Source organism: Podarcis bocagei (genome assembly GCF_964188305.1).
Source record: "Podarcis bocagei genome assembly, contig: HAP1_SCAFFOLD_182, whole genome shotgun sequence".
NCBI classification, from domain to species: domain Eukaryota; kingdom Metazoa; phylum Chordata; class Lepidosauria; order Squamata; family Lacertidae; genus Podarcis; species Podarcis bocagei.
This window is the reverse complement of record NW_027670266.1, coordinates 16,236-29,906: the sequence shown is the minus strand read 5'-3', so window position 1 is coordinate 29,906 and position 13,671 is coordinate 16,236. Positions and strand designations below refer to the sequence as shown.

General features: G+C 55.8%; 1 protein-coding gene across 1 annotated transcript in view; it reads left to right on the top strand.

Moving 5' to 3' along the window:
- Positions 1 to 216: 216 nt before the first annotated feature.
- The window catches only part of PEAR1 (platelet endothelial aggregation receptor 1), a gene marked incomplete at its 3' end in the record, with an annotated part of 29,684 nt that continues 16,229 nt past the window's right edge, over positions 217 to 13,671 (top strand). Inside the window, exons 1-5 of the mRNA XM_081214118.1 lie at positions 217 to 551; positions 3,014 to 3,109; positions 3,883 to 3,987; positions 4,496 to 4,596; positions 5,138 to 5,230. Coding sequence (XP_081070244.1) covers positions 538 to 551; positions 3,014 to 3,109; positions 3,883 to 3,987; positions 4,496 to 4,596; positions 5,138 to 5,230 — 409 coding nt within the window. The remainder of the gene's footprint in view (positions 552 to 3,013; positions 3,110 to 3,882; positions 3,988 to 4,495; positions 4,597 to 5,137; positions 5,231 to 13,671) is intronic.

Genomic DNA, 13,671 nt, shown 5'->3' with positions numbered 1-13,671 from the left:
GCGCCCCCCCCCGATGTTGCGGCCGGTGCGGCCGGCCCCCCCTGCACCCCCACGCTACGCCACTGCTGCTGCCAGCTGGCTCTCCTTGTTCCCGTAAACGAAAGGCGCTGCAGCCATCAGGGTGGCAAAAGGGCGTGTGAAGTAGACCCAAGAAACACGCCTTCCCCCGATGGCAGAACCTGTCCCGCTATGGGCCGGTCGGGAAGGAGGCGCGGGCAGGTATTTGCAGAGCTGCCGCCGAAGGCTTGGCTGACCAAAAGACAAGCCACTGAGAAGCAGCAGCACTCAGGGCGTCCTTCAACGTGTTTGCACGGTTGAGGGAGACCACGCAGAGACTCCTGGGCTCCTGGCGCCAGCTTGCATTCCGGTTTGGAAAACAGCCTTTTGCAGGAAACGAGCAATCGGCTCAGAGATGCTGATTTGCCATAGGGGAGCGAGTGGCCCCGTAACAGAGGCAGCGTCCGCCCCGCACAAGGCCAGGAAGGGGCTTCCTGCGTCCTGGGGTGGGCTCGGCGAGCGGGATCTGGGTGGGGAGAAATGTTTGGCAGAAGGTGAGATGCGAAGGAGCCATGACGTTCCCCTCCAAGCCTGCTGTACTTTTCCTGCGTGTGGGTGGCTGCAGCTGGCCTGAAAGGTGTCCCTGAAGAAATGGGGTTTGGAGGGGCCATTCTGCTGTAGAATAAATGCCCTGCCAGCAACCCCATCCTCGGAGAGCGGGGGGAGGCGGGACTAGAGATGTAAAATTTCCATAAATTTTGAAGCCATGGGGGAGGGACGTCCCCCCCCTGGTTTTTTTTCTGGGAAAAATTGAAAAAAGGTTCGGTGTGGAAAAGTTTTACAAATTGTGTGAAAAACAGTAGTAGATAAAAAGTATTATGCTTGCAATAAAACAGGTAACCACCCTCCTTTCCCTCAAAAGCAACAACAAAAAAGCAAGAAACCATCAACATAAATAATGATCAGATTTACCCCTTTGCACCAACAGCAAAAGGGTGGCGCTGTGGTCTAAACCACAGAGCCTAGGGCTTGCCGATCGGAAGGTCAGCAGTTCGAGTCCCCACAACCGGGTGCACTTCTGTTGTTCGGTCCCAGCTCCTGTCCACCTAGCAGTTCGAAAGCACATCAAGTGCAAGTAGATAAATAGGTACCGCTCTGGTGGGAAGGTAAATGGCGTTTCTGTGCGCTGCTCTGGTTCGCCAGAAGTGGCTTAGTCATGCTGGCTACATGACCCGGAAGCTATCTGCGGACAAACGCTGGCTCCCTCGGCCTATAGAGTGAGATGAGCGTGCAACCCCAGAGTCGTCCGCAACTGGACCTAACGGTCAGGGGTACCTTTACCTTTACCAACAGCAAATAAAGTTAAAGTTAAGGTTTATTCTATCTCATTTTCTGAACTACAGCTATCATTTTCCATTTCTTCTTCCTCTTCCTCTTTGTCATTTTTCTCATGGACTTCTTATTTATTTTGATGGCTTCTTGCTTTTTTTATATACACCGCCTTTCGCGCAATTTGTAAAACTACTCCACACTGAACTTTTTTTCACTTTTTCCAAAATTTCCATTTTTTCTGGGAGGAAACAAGGAAAAAATCTTTTTTTTCTCATGGCTTCAAAATTTCTGGAAATTTTACATCTCTAGATAAAACACAGTTAAAAGCAGGTATTTAAGAGTATTCAAGAGATGATTAAAGTCAGCAGTGGTTAAAAGGAAGTAAATCGCATGCAGCTTCTATGTGTTCAGATGGGCTGGCCCTAACAAAAATGTTTTGAGCAGTTACTGGAAAGAGTACAGTGAGAGCACCTGCCTGGTGTCAGTTGGCAGGGAGCTCCAAAGTGGGGGCTGGAAGCCCTGGGGGGGGGGGGAATGGAAAAATTGGGAGGGGCAGTTCCCCCCCCCTGTTTTTTCCCAAAGTCTTTTTTTTTCAGGAAAAATTTGTGGGGTGGGGGGAAGTGTGTGGAATATTCAAACTATACCAAACAATTTTTTTCATTTTTTCTGGAAAAAACGGCTTCTGAAAAAAAACCTGGTTTCCCCCCCAATTTTTCTGTCTTTTCCCCCAGGCCTTCCCATCTCTAGGTGGGATTGCTTGGCTCCAGGGCTCATCTTGCCCCTTGGGTATCTAGAGGTGGCCCCAGCTGGAGGTGAGAGAGGAAAACCTTCTCTCTGCTCGCTTCCTGTTTTCACTGGGGGCTTCCTGTGTTTATCTCCGAGCTGGACAGCTGGCCTTGGCATTGAGGGGTGGGGACTTCAGGGGGCATCAAGGGAAATCTGGGAAGTTCTTCTTTTGGAACAGAACAGATGAGGGCAGCAATCCAGAGAATAATGTACGTTGCTTGGCAGAGTCAGGTGGGAACTTTTGCAGAGACCCAATATCACCAGTCTCTTCACCTCTCTCCTGAGGGTCATCTAGTCTCCCCCTGCAATGAAGGATTCTCACCCAAATGGCCATCCAGCCTCTGCATCTGAACCTGCACTGATTTGTTTTAATTTAACAACTGGATTCTATGTGCAGCTGCTGGCTGGGCTGGACTTGGAGGTGTGCAGAAATCTTCCTGGAGCCCAGAGTCACTCACTGCAGGTGCAAAAGGAGTTGAATCCTCCACCTGCCAGCCTGTCTGGCATCAGCACAAGTGGCCTGATGGCCGCAGGGAGGGAACGCTTGGTTCTCCTTCAGCAGAGGATGCTGGGGCAGGAATAACGGTATCTTCACTACCCAAAATGTTTCTTTGTTTGGCCTGTCCTCAGTTTTGTGTCTCCTTGGCAACAGAGCATTCAGCACACTTGCAAGGCTGTATTTAGCCTCGATCAATCTCTCGTGCCAGATACAAGATAATTGTGACAGATGACTTTCCCCCTTTGGAAGACGGTCTGCCTCTCCTGTGCTGCCCCTCACTTCCTAGGCCAGGGCTGGGAGCTGAATTGTCAGGCGGCTTCACTTGGAAGGGCTTTGGGTCTCTGGAGGCCCCTCTTGTCTCATTGGGACTGACCTGCCCTCCTCCCTCCTCCTCCCCAGGATGCTTCAGTACTCCATTGTCTTGCTGTGGATGCGATTGGATTGGGGCCTCTTGCTCAGTCCCAGCGACCCCAACGTGTGCAGCTACTGGGAAAGGTGAGGAACTAGGGAGACTTGGAGGGTTTGTGTGGAATGAATCAGGAAGTGGGTGGGAATGAGGCTCACATGGCAGAGGGATGGCGCGACTTAGAATCACAGCCCAAATGCTACTGTTGTTATTAAAATTTCTATACCGTCCTTCACCCAAGGCTCACAGGGCAGTTTATGATATATGATACAGATATACGAGATGTGTGTATACACACACACACACACACACACACACACACAAGCTCCCAGAGTTGACTGGGGAAGTGGGCCACATACAGAAGGCCCTCTAGGAAGTTTGGGAACTCCCTATGCACTAGCCCTGCGCTTGTCTGGCAAAACGTGCATTTCTGATTTGGCTGCAAACCCCACGGAAGGGACCCAAATGGTCCTCTAGTCCACCCCCCACCCCCCCGGCAATGCACGAATCTCAGTTGAATAATCCCTGCCCATGGGACAAAGGTCTTGGGGCATCTATTTCAGCCCAGCCACCCCAAGGCTGCCCCCCTCTTCTTGTGGGGCTCTCACTGCATTTAAATGCCATTCGAATAAAGATCTGAAATAAATCAGAGGTAAGAGGGTGCCTCCCTTTTTTTCTCAGGAGTAGAAATCTAGACAGAGCAAGTGTTTTGCGGGTGTTTATTTCAATGTGGTTGGGGAGTGGGATCCAGCTTGTTTTTGCCTGTGATCTGTGGATCTGCTTCCACTGAGTTCTCGGTGGCCAGCCAAGCCAGGTCAGTGAGCCCCCGAGGATTCCCTTTCTCCTGCCTCCCCTCTCGCAGCTTCACAACCCCCTCCAAGGAGTCCTACGTGCAGCCGTACTCCCAGGCCTTCGAGGAGCCTTGCGACGGAGCGTGGCCCTTCGCCAAGACCTGCACTCGCCACAAGTAAGAGCCCGGCTCCTCCTTGCATTTTGCATTTCTCCAGCAGGGGAAGCGGGGTGGGCAACAGCAGGTGCTGGTCCTGGCCTCAAGGGTCTCCCGGGTGAGCCAGGGGCCTGTCCGCCTGGGGTGCCGCGGGTGGGGAGGGGGCTGTCTTGTGCCGGCTTCATGCATGGAGAGGTGGCCAGGCCAGGCCTGCTGTTGCTGATGCTTCAGCTTGATGCTTCCTCCTGCTCCTTGCAGCAGGGAGTTCCAGAGCAAGGAGTTCCTCTGGCCAAGCCCAGCTGCAAGTGGCAGCAGGGAGATCTTTGCCTTGAGGGCTTCCGCAGCAGGGCTCTTGCCTCTCCCAGTCGCCCTTTGGCAAGATCTCCCCACCCCCGGGGGGCATCAGGAGTAAGGGAAGGAGAAGGGGGCTGCTCCTCCTCCTCCTCCATTGCTGCAGATGCAGTCAGCAACTTCCTTGGACCCTGGCCCTGCAAGGTAGGCCAGGCCCTGACCCTTTGGCCTCGCGCAGGGTTCTCTACAAGGCAGCCTATCGGCAAGGCGTGAAGATCGACTACAGGAGGCGCCATCACTGCTGCAATGGCTACTACGAGAGCGAGGAGCGCTGCGTCCGTGAGTCTGTCTGTCCGTCCATCCGCATCCCCACCCCCACCCGGCCCAGCAGCCAACCCTTTTGCATAGGAAGGAAGGAAGGAGAGCAGCAGCAGAAGTTGCCGCGGGGTGTGGGGGGGTCCCCAAATCAAACTCTGCCTTTGTGCCAACCCTCCACCTGGCCTGGCAGAAGCCAAAGAGGGGAGGGGGCCAAGCGGCAGGTGGGGGGGTTGGCCACGGAGTCTTTGAGGCTGGTCCCCTGCAAGGGGTGGTAGGGAGAGGAGGGGAGGGGGCTCTGCTTGCTTTGGCAAGCCACAAAGGGTGGGGTCTTCGTTTGTGGGCCTCCCTTGCTCCTGACCTCCTGTCTGGCCAGCCAGGTGGGGCCCTATCCCACGGCTGAAGCCCCCTCGGTTCCTCCACAATGTCTGGTCTCCCCCTGCCCTGCTTGACCAGCTCCCTCCTAGCCTCCCAGTGGAGCTGCTTTTCCAGCTGCTGCCTGCAGACCTCAGAGCAGGCAGGATGTGTCCCTGACCCTGTGCCTCCTTCCCCCCCCCCCCTGCAGCTAGCTGCACCCAGGAGTGCGTCCACGGGAGGTGTGTGGCTCCGAACCAATGCCAGTGTGCCGACGGCTGGAAGGGCCCCGACTGCTCCAGCGGTGAGTCTCCACGAGGTCTTTCCTTTGCTGCACAGTGAGGGCTGCCTACTTGGGAGTAGCTGGAGCTGCACCTGGGGGAACTGGGTCTGTTTCTCTCCCCCTGGCCTGTCACCCCTCTGTAGGGGCAAAGCATCCTCTCTGAGGGCACCCCCAGGCCAGCATTCTTGGTCCTTGATTTATGGGGGTTGTGAGTTGCTGCTGTGCCTCGTCCCCCCCCCCCCGCTGCCACTCTCAGAAGCTCAGGTGGTCACAGCAAGGCTTGGCCTGCGGTGGAGGAACCAGGCGCACCACCTTTACCCTTGTGCACATGCTGGTGGACACACAGAGAACTGCCTCAGGAGCCCTTCCCCTTCCCATGTGCATAAAGGGATGGGAGGCAGGTTGTGGGGCTCACTGTGGGCCTGGCAGGAGGGGCCAAGTGGGTCCTGTTTTCGCTGCACCAGCCTGAGGCAACAGAGGGGCCTCTTCCTCCAAAGGTCGGGGAGGCAGCCAGTTCCCAGGCGTCCCTCTGGGCCTGGAGTTGAAAGCAGGTCACTGGCTGGGAAACAAGCACTTCAGAGGGAACAGGGGCGGGCGGAGAGCGGGGGGCTGCCTGCAAAGTGTGCATGTGGGGGGAGGATCCTGCAGAGCCAGCCAGACAGGGACCGGCCTCAGGGAGGCTGCCACTGCTGTTGCTCCTCTGGGGCGAAACTCCTTTGGGCTTCCTGGGGAAAAGAGAAGGGGCTTTTCATGGCATGGGGGGGGGGTGTTGGGAGCCTCAACTTCCCCTCCTTGGTGATGGGAGCCGGCAGCCACCAAGGGCAGTTGTGAACAAGATGAGGGGTCTGTCAGGCAGCTGCCCTGGGGTGTGACACACTGCTTCCCCCCCCAACCCCAGAAACCCTCACCCTGCTGTCCTCTGGGTGTTTGAGGGGGGGCTGCCAAGCTCCTTATATATAGAGAGAGAGAGTGTATCTGAAGAAGTGTGCATGCACACGAAAGCTCATACCAAGAACATCTTACCGTAGTTGGTCTCTAAGGTGCTACTGGATTTTTTTTATTTTGTTTTGACTATGACAGACCAACACAGCTACTACCTGTAACTAGTTACAGGTGGGTAGTACAAAAGAATTTCAGAAATAAACTGGAAAGAGAAGTTGCTGAATTGCAACTTCTTACTGTTACGGCTAAAATCTGGGTGCGGGGCTACTCTGCCACCCAGCTCGTCGGACTAAGTCCGCGGATCCCTGCGGAAGAAAATGAGCTCAGCCGGAGACAGGAGCAAACTGCAGAAGATCCAAGTTTATTGCGCAACAGGTTCAAGACGAGATTGAGCCGCAAGAAAGGGGTGACATGAACTTTTGAAACTTCCCTCCATGTCCCAGAATACAGTGCAAAATACATCCCGGTTACATCATGAATACATTAAGGAGAGGTTGGGTTACACAGGTTACATCATGAATACATTAAGGAGAAATAAAAAAAATCCTTCCAGTAGCACCTTAAAGACCAACTAAGTTAGTTCTTGGTATGAGCTTTCGTGTGCATGCACACTTCTTCAGATACACTGAAACAGAAGTTGCCAGATCCTTCTATATAGTGAGAAGGTGGGGAGGGGTATTACTCAGAAGGGTGGTGGGAATGGGAGATTGGCAGATAGCTGAGATGAGCCTGTTGACGACACTTAACGACTGCAATAGGTCTTACAGGAAAAGGCAAGGGGTGAGAAGGTGAAAAATGGCTTAGTCATGTATAATGAGATAAGAATCCAATGTCTTTGTTCAGACCAGGTCTCTCCATGGTTTTGAGTTTGGTAATGAGTTGCAATTCAGCAGCTTCTCTTTCCAGTCTATTTCTGAAATTCCTTTGTAGTAAAACAGCTACTTTGAGATCTTGTATAGAATGTCCTGGGAGATTGAAGTGTTCTCCTACTGGTTTCTCTGTTTTGTGATTCTTGATGTCAGATTTATGTCCGTTTATTCTTTGGCGTAAGGTTTGGCCTGTTTGTCCAATATAGAGAGCTGAAGGACACTGTTATCATTTGATGGTGTCAGAGCTGCTTGAAGATCCTAGCTCACAGAGGATCACGCTAGCCAGCGATCATTAAGTAAAAGTCTTTATTGAATTACAGTTTCCATTCTCACGCTGCTGCGCGCAAACTCTACGTCTAGTAGCTAGATCGGCGAAGCTCCGTCTGAGTCTCCGCCCCGTGTGCACCAACTTAATATCCTAGCCTTGCTCCACCTTTTCCGCCTGACTGTCCTCCTCTGGGTCCCTCTACCCCCCGGGGCTTCTTCCTTCCGGGATTCTTCTGACGCTGACCCGGACCCTCCTGCCTCCTTGCGCCGGGCTTTAGGACCTGGTTCCCTTTCGGGGCTGCTTACTGCGCCGCCTTCCTCTGCATTTGAACTTGGCGCGCGCGCCCAACCTTCCACTTTCCTCTTAACCGTTTCTTCGCTCCCCGATGGAGGCGTGGCCACTCCTGACTCATGCCCTCCCTCCTGTGGTGAGCTGCCAGCGCTTCCCCCCTGGCTCCCTTTCTCTTCCCTGCTTCCTGGCGGTGACGCTGGTCCCGATTTCCAGCTGCTCCCCCCTGAGTCCCCTCTGGCTCTATCTTCCTGGGGTGCCCCCCTAGACTCCCCCCTTGCCCTGGCCACTGGTGCTCCTTTCTGTGAATCCTCTGATTCACTGGAAAGACTGGGAGATCTCGGGTCGTCGTCATCACTCATCTTTTCTTCTGCCTCCTCCCCTTCGCTCTCTGTCTCCTCCCTTGCCTGTGCCTCTGCTCCTAAACCCCTGACATCCATCCCCCCCTCGAAGCCCCCCAGTCCCCCCTCCCCTCCTTCCGGTGCTGGAGCTGGGGGCTGCTGTTGCAAAGGGACGAACGTCGGATATCGGTCGCTTCCCGTGGCGGGCCTCCATCTGAACTCTTCCGGGACTTCCTCCCTGCTCTCGTCGACGACGGTCACCTCCGCTTCCATCTCTGTGCCGCCGTGCTCGAAACCAGGGTCGTCCCCGAAAATGTCCATGTCCGTCTCTCCCTCACTTCCTCCTGGCGGCGTTGCTCGTCCTGAGCAGTCCAGCCACTTTCTGCGGAACTGCTCCTCTGGCCTATCGTCCCACCAATACGAGGGTTCTGAGACAGATCCCGAGGGTGACCCCTCCGGGGAACGGACGTCTCGCGTTGGTTCCTCGTCCGAGTCGAACCCCCGGAACGTGCTGGCCGAAAGCGTGGGTGTGAAAAGCCAGTCGTCGAAAAAGTCTGCTGGCATAGGTCTATGTGGGAAGAGGGCATGAAACTCGTCTTTGAGCAGAGGTTCGTCTAAGGCGTATCCCGGCACCCAGCTGTTCGCACTGGCCGGGGTGCCCTCCTTGGCGAGAAAGTATTCTACCCCCTCTTCCCCCCATCTGGAGTCCAAAATCTCTGTGACTTCGTTGATGCGTTCCTTCTGTGCCGCTCCCGCGTGTCCTGTTCTGTCTCTGGTCGGACTCGGCGCCGTTCCGGGTTCCTGGAACCTGTGCGGTGCCTTGTAGGGAGTGAGCACCGATCTGTGGAATACCGGATGCATTCTGGAACCCTCCGGAAGTGCCAGTCTGAAAGCTACCGGGTTGACCTGCTCTTCGACTTGGTAGGGCCCCAGTTGTTTATGCCCTAGTTTCTTCTTGGCCAACGACCTGGCCGGCACTGCGTGGGCCGCTAACCAAACCCAGTCTCCCACGTGGAGCTCTTCTCCAACCCTTCTGTGCTTGTCTGCTTGTACCTTGTATGCGTGCTTGGCCAGCTCCAGGTGGCGCCTCAGCTGATCGTGGACTTCCTGCAGCTCCGACGCGAACGCATCTGCTGTCTGCGGCTCCCCCTCCCCCATTCTTTCCAGTCCCGGGAAGGTTCTGGGGTGCCTCCCGTTGTTGGCGAAGAACGGCGTGACCCCCGTGGATACGTGCTTCGTGTTGTTGTAGGCGAACTCTGCAAGCGGCAGGTAATCCACCCACGTCGCAGGCTGTTGATTTGCATAACATCTCAGGTACTGCTGCATGATGGCATTGACCCGCTCCGCTTGCCCGTTGGTCTGCGGGTGTCTCGCCGACGCCAGGTTGATCTTGACGTTCAGGAAGCCCATCAGCTTCTGCCAGAAGTTCGAGATGAACTGCCGCCCGCGGTCGGACAGAATAGACCGTGGCAGACCGTGAACCTTGAACACGTGGTCTATGAACAGTTTGGCGGTTTGCTCCGCCGTGGCCACCTTAGCACACGGAATGAAATGCGCCATCTTGGAAAACAGGTCCACCACCACCAGCACTGCCGTCTTGCCCCTTGAGCTGGGCAGATCCGTGACAAAGTCCAGGGCCACCCTTTCCCAAGGTTCTACCGGAGTTTGCAGCGGCTCCAACAGTCCGGCCGGCGGTTTGTGCACTGGTTTGGCCCTCTGGCAGGTGTCACACCTCGCCACGTAGTCTGCGACCTCCCCTCTCATTCCAGGCCACCAGAAATCCCTGGCTACTAATTCCACCGTCTTCTCCTTGCCAAAGTGCCCGGCCGTGGGCGCGTCGTGCAGCTGCTGCAGCACCGTGGCTCGAAGTTCGTCTCCCGGCACGTAGATGGCCCCTTTACGGATGAGCAATCCATCTCTTAGCTGGAAACCGTCGGCCGCTGCCTTGCCCCTTTGCACCTCTGCCATCTTTGCTTGTGCGAAGGAGTCCCCCTGCAACGCTCGCCGTACCGCCTCTAGGTCCACGGTCGCCGCGGCGCACGCCCACACTGTCGGTGCGAAGATGTGCATGGCGGCCGCTGGTGTTGCGTCCTCCAGATACTGTGGCTTACGGGAGAGAGCGTCTGCCATGATGTTGGTGTCCCCCGGGACATACTCTATTCGGAAGTCGAAGTTCGCAAAGAACTCAGCCCAACGTATCTGCCTCTGGTTCAGGAACTGTGCCGTGCGCCAGTGCTCTAGATTCTTGTGGTCCGTGCAAACCTGCACCGTGTGCTTGGCGCCGATCAGAAAGTGCCTCCACGCCTTGAACGCTGCATGAATTGCCAGCAACTCCCTGTCCCATATGGTGTAGTTCTGCTCGGACTTGCTGAGCTTCCTGGAGTAAAACGCTCCCGGTCGCCACACCCCCTGCGGGTCTTTCTGCAGCAGGACCGCCCCCACGGCTCTGTCCGAAGCGTCTGTCTCCACCCTCATCGGCTTGCTGGGGTTGACATGAAGCAGCTGCTCTTCCGACGCGAAGAGACGCTTGAGTGCCTGAAAGGACTGCTCCGCCTGCTCTGTCCAAATGAACTTCTTTTTCTTGGAGCTAAGCGTGTCAGTGATGGCCGCCGTCTGCATCGCGAAGCCCTTGATAAACTTGCGATAGAAGTTCGCAAAGCCGACAAACCGTTGGACCTCCTTCCGGTTGCGCGGGCTCTTCCAATCCAACACCGCTCGAACCTTGGCGCTGTCCATGGCGAGCCCCTTGTCAGACAGCTTGTAGCCCAGAAAATCCACCTCCGTCACGTCAAATTGGCACTTCTCCAGCTTGGCGTAGAGCCTATGTTGCTTTAGCCTGCTCAGCACTTCCTTGACGTGCTTGTCATGCTCCTGCTGCGACTCCGAAAAGATCAGGATGTCATCTAAGAAACAGACGCACGTCTTGTAGAGCAGTCCCGCCAACACGTGATGCATAAATGCTTGAAAAACGTGGGAGCCATTTTGCAATCCAAAAGGCATAACTCTATATTCGTAGGTCCCCAGGGGCGTGAACATGGCTGTCTTCCACTCATCACCCTCCCGCATGCGAATGAGGTTGTACGCCCCCCGCAGGTCCAACTTGGTGAACACTCTGCCCTTCCGTACCTTCGCGAGGAGGTCGTCAATTCGGGGCATGGGGAAGTCCGATGGCCTAGTCACACTGTTCAAAATCCTGTAATCCACTACGAGTCTCTTTTGGGGCGTGTCCCGCTTCTTAACAAAGAATACGGGACTGCCCCCCACTGCCTTGGACTCCCGGATGAAGCCGCGCTGCAAATTATGATCAATGAACTCCTTGAGTTCTTGCAGTTCGTCCTCTGACATGGAATACAGTTTCCCTTTAGGCAGCGCCGCCCCCGGCAGCAGGTCAATTTTGCAGTCATATGGTCTGTGAGGGGGTAGCCTGTCTGCCTCCTTCTCGCAGAAAACTTCCAAAAATTCAGCGTACTTGTGGGGAATCGCTTGCAGCGTGCCTAGCAGCAGCTGTGACTCCTCTTCCTCTCCTTCCTGCCTGGGCACTATGCAGTGTTCAGCACAAAAGGAAGAGCCGAAGGTCAGCTGCCTCTGGTACCAAGCCATCGTTGGGCTGTGCTTGTCCAGCCAACTCATGCCCAATACAACGGGCGTGTCAGATAGTTGAGTGACGTTGAAGCTGATGATTTCTCTGTGATTCCCAAGTCGCATCACCATTGGTGGCGTCTGCTTCACCACTTGCCCCCCTAGCAGCTCCCTGCCATCCACCGTGACAACCTGCAGGGGCAGTGTGGCCGGCAGCAACTGCACAGCGTGCCTGTCGACAAAGTCCTGTCCTATAAAGTCCGCATTGCTGCCTGAGTCGATGGTGATTGGCACGTCCATGGTGATTCCATTGGGCAGCTGGAGAGATGCTGTGAGCCTCACTACTGGTTTGGGCGGGAGGGGGTTCACGGGCTGTAAAATCTCTGGGGACTGCGTCACTAACACGTCTGGCTGGGCCCCAGTGCCTCTTCCTCCAGCCAGACTGCGTCGTTTCCCTGCTGTGGTCCTGCTTGCTGCGTTGCTGCAGTCACCATTGCCGAGGCTGCAGTGAGCTTGTGGGGCCTCTGGGGACACTCTTTTGCCATATGCCCTGGTTCCTCACAGACGTAACACTTCCTGTTCCCTCTAGGAGGCTTCGCTTTCACTGCTGCCGGTGCTAGGGCTCTGGTTGCTGACTGAGCCCTTGCACCTCCAACCTCCATAGGTTCGGCTCCTCCTCCTGGCGGAGGCGTGGATTGCGCCCGCGCTGCTTCTCTGGGAAGGAAGGAGGGGCCCCCGGCTGGTTCGCGCCCTCCACGCCCATCTTCCCTGCTCCACGGACGTCCTTCCAGCCTCACCCCCACTGCCAGTGCCCTCTGAACGACCTCCTGGGTGGTTCGGGGTCTCTCCCCCCTCGCGATCTCATCTTTAATCGAGTTGTGCAGCCCCTCCCAAAAGAGGTCTCTTACCGGAGCCGAATCTCTGTCCCATTCCAGGGCACTGACCAAGGCGAAAAAGCGGGCATGATACTGCCTGACGCTGGCCCTCCCTTGTCTCAGCCCATGCACCTCCTTCCGTGCAAGATCCACGTCAATACTTGATAAAAAGCACCCATCCATCGCTTTAATAAAGGCATCCGCATTCTGGAGCGCCGGATCCTTATCTCTCCATAAATTGCGTAGCCATGCTTTCGCATCCCCATGCAGATGGGACATGATGAACCCCACTCTCTCTTGTTCATCTCTAAAGTCTTTATGCAGCAGTTGCAGTGCGCACAGTACGTCGGCTCTAAAGTTGGGATACTGTTGCAGGTTCCCATCGAAGTGAGAGACTAGCCCGCCTGTCCGTCTCGCCAACCCAATTCCCTCCTGCCGGGGTGTCTGCTTTGTCAGCACGTCTAACCTTACCTGGAGATCCCTGCAGGCGGCAGCTGCCTCCTCCTCTCTCTTCCTGGATGCGAGAACCTCGGCGTTCAGTTGTGCCACTGCTTTTCTGAGGTCCTCTATCTGCTGCTCAGCCGTCATGTCGTCTGCCGTTCGTGAGCTCGCTAGTAGGCACCTGTTTCTCTCCCCTCCTCGAGGCTGTAGATGCCCACAATAATGAGACGGAGCTTACTGTCAGAGCTGCTTGAAGATCCTAGCTCACAGAGGATCACGCTAGCCAGCGATCATTAAGTAAAAGTCTTTATTGAATTACAGTTTCCATTCTCACGCTGCTGCGCGCAAACTCTACGTCTAGTAGCTAGATCGGCGAAGCTCCGTCTGAGTCTCCGCCCCGTGTGCACCAACTTAATATCCTAGCCTTGCTCCACCTTTTCCGCCTGACTGTCCTCCTCTGGGTCCCTCTACCCCCCGGGGCTTCTTCCTTCCGGGATTCTTCTGACGCTGACCCGGACCCTCCTGCCTCCTTGCGCCGGGCTTTAGGACCTGGTTCCCTTTCGGGGCTGCTTACTGCGCCGCCTTCCTCTGCATTTGAACTTGGCGCGCGCGCCCAACCTTCCACTTTCCTCTTAACCGTTTCTTCGCTCCCCGATGGAGGCGTGGCCACTCCTGACTCATGCCCTCCCTCCTGTGGTGAGCTGCCAGCGCTTCCCCCCTGGCTCCCTTTCTCTTCCCTGCTTCCTGGCGGTGACGCTGGTCCCGATTTCCAGCTGCTCCCCCCTGAGTCCCCTCTGGCTCTATCTTCCTGGGGTGCCCCCCTAGACTCCCCCCTTGCCCTGGCCACTGGTGCTCCTTT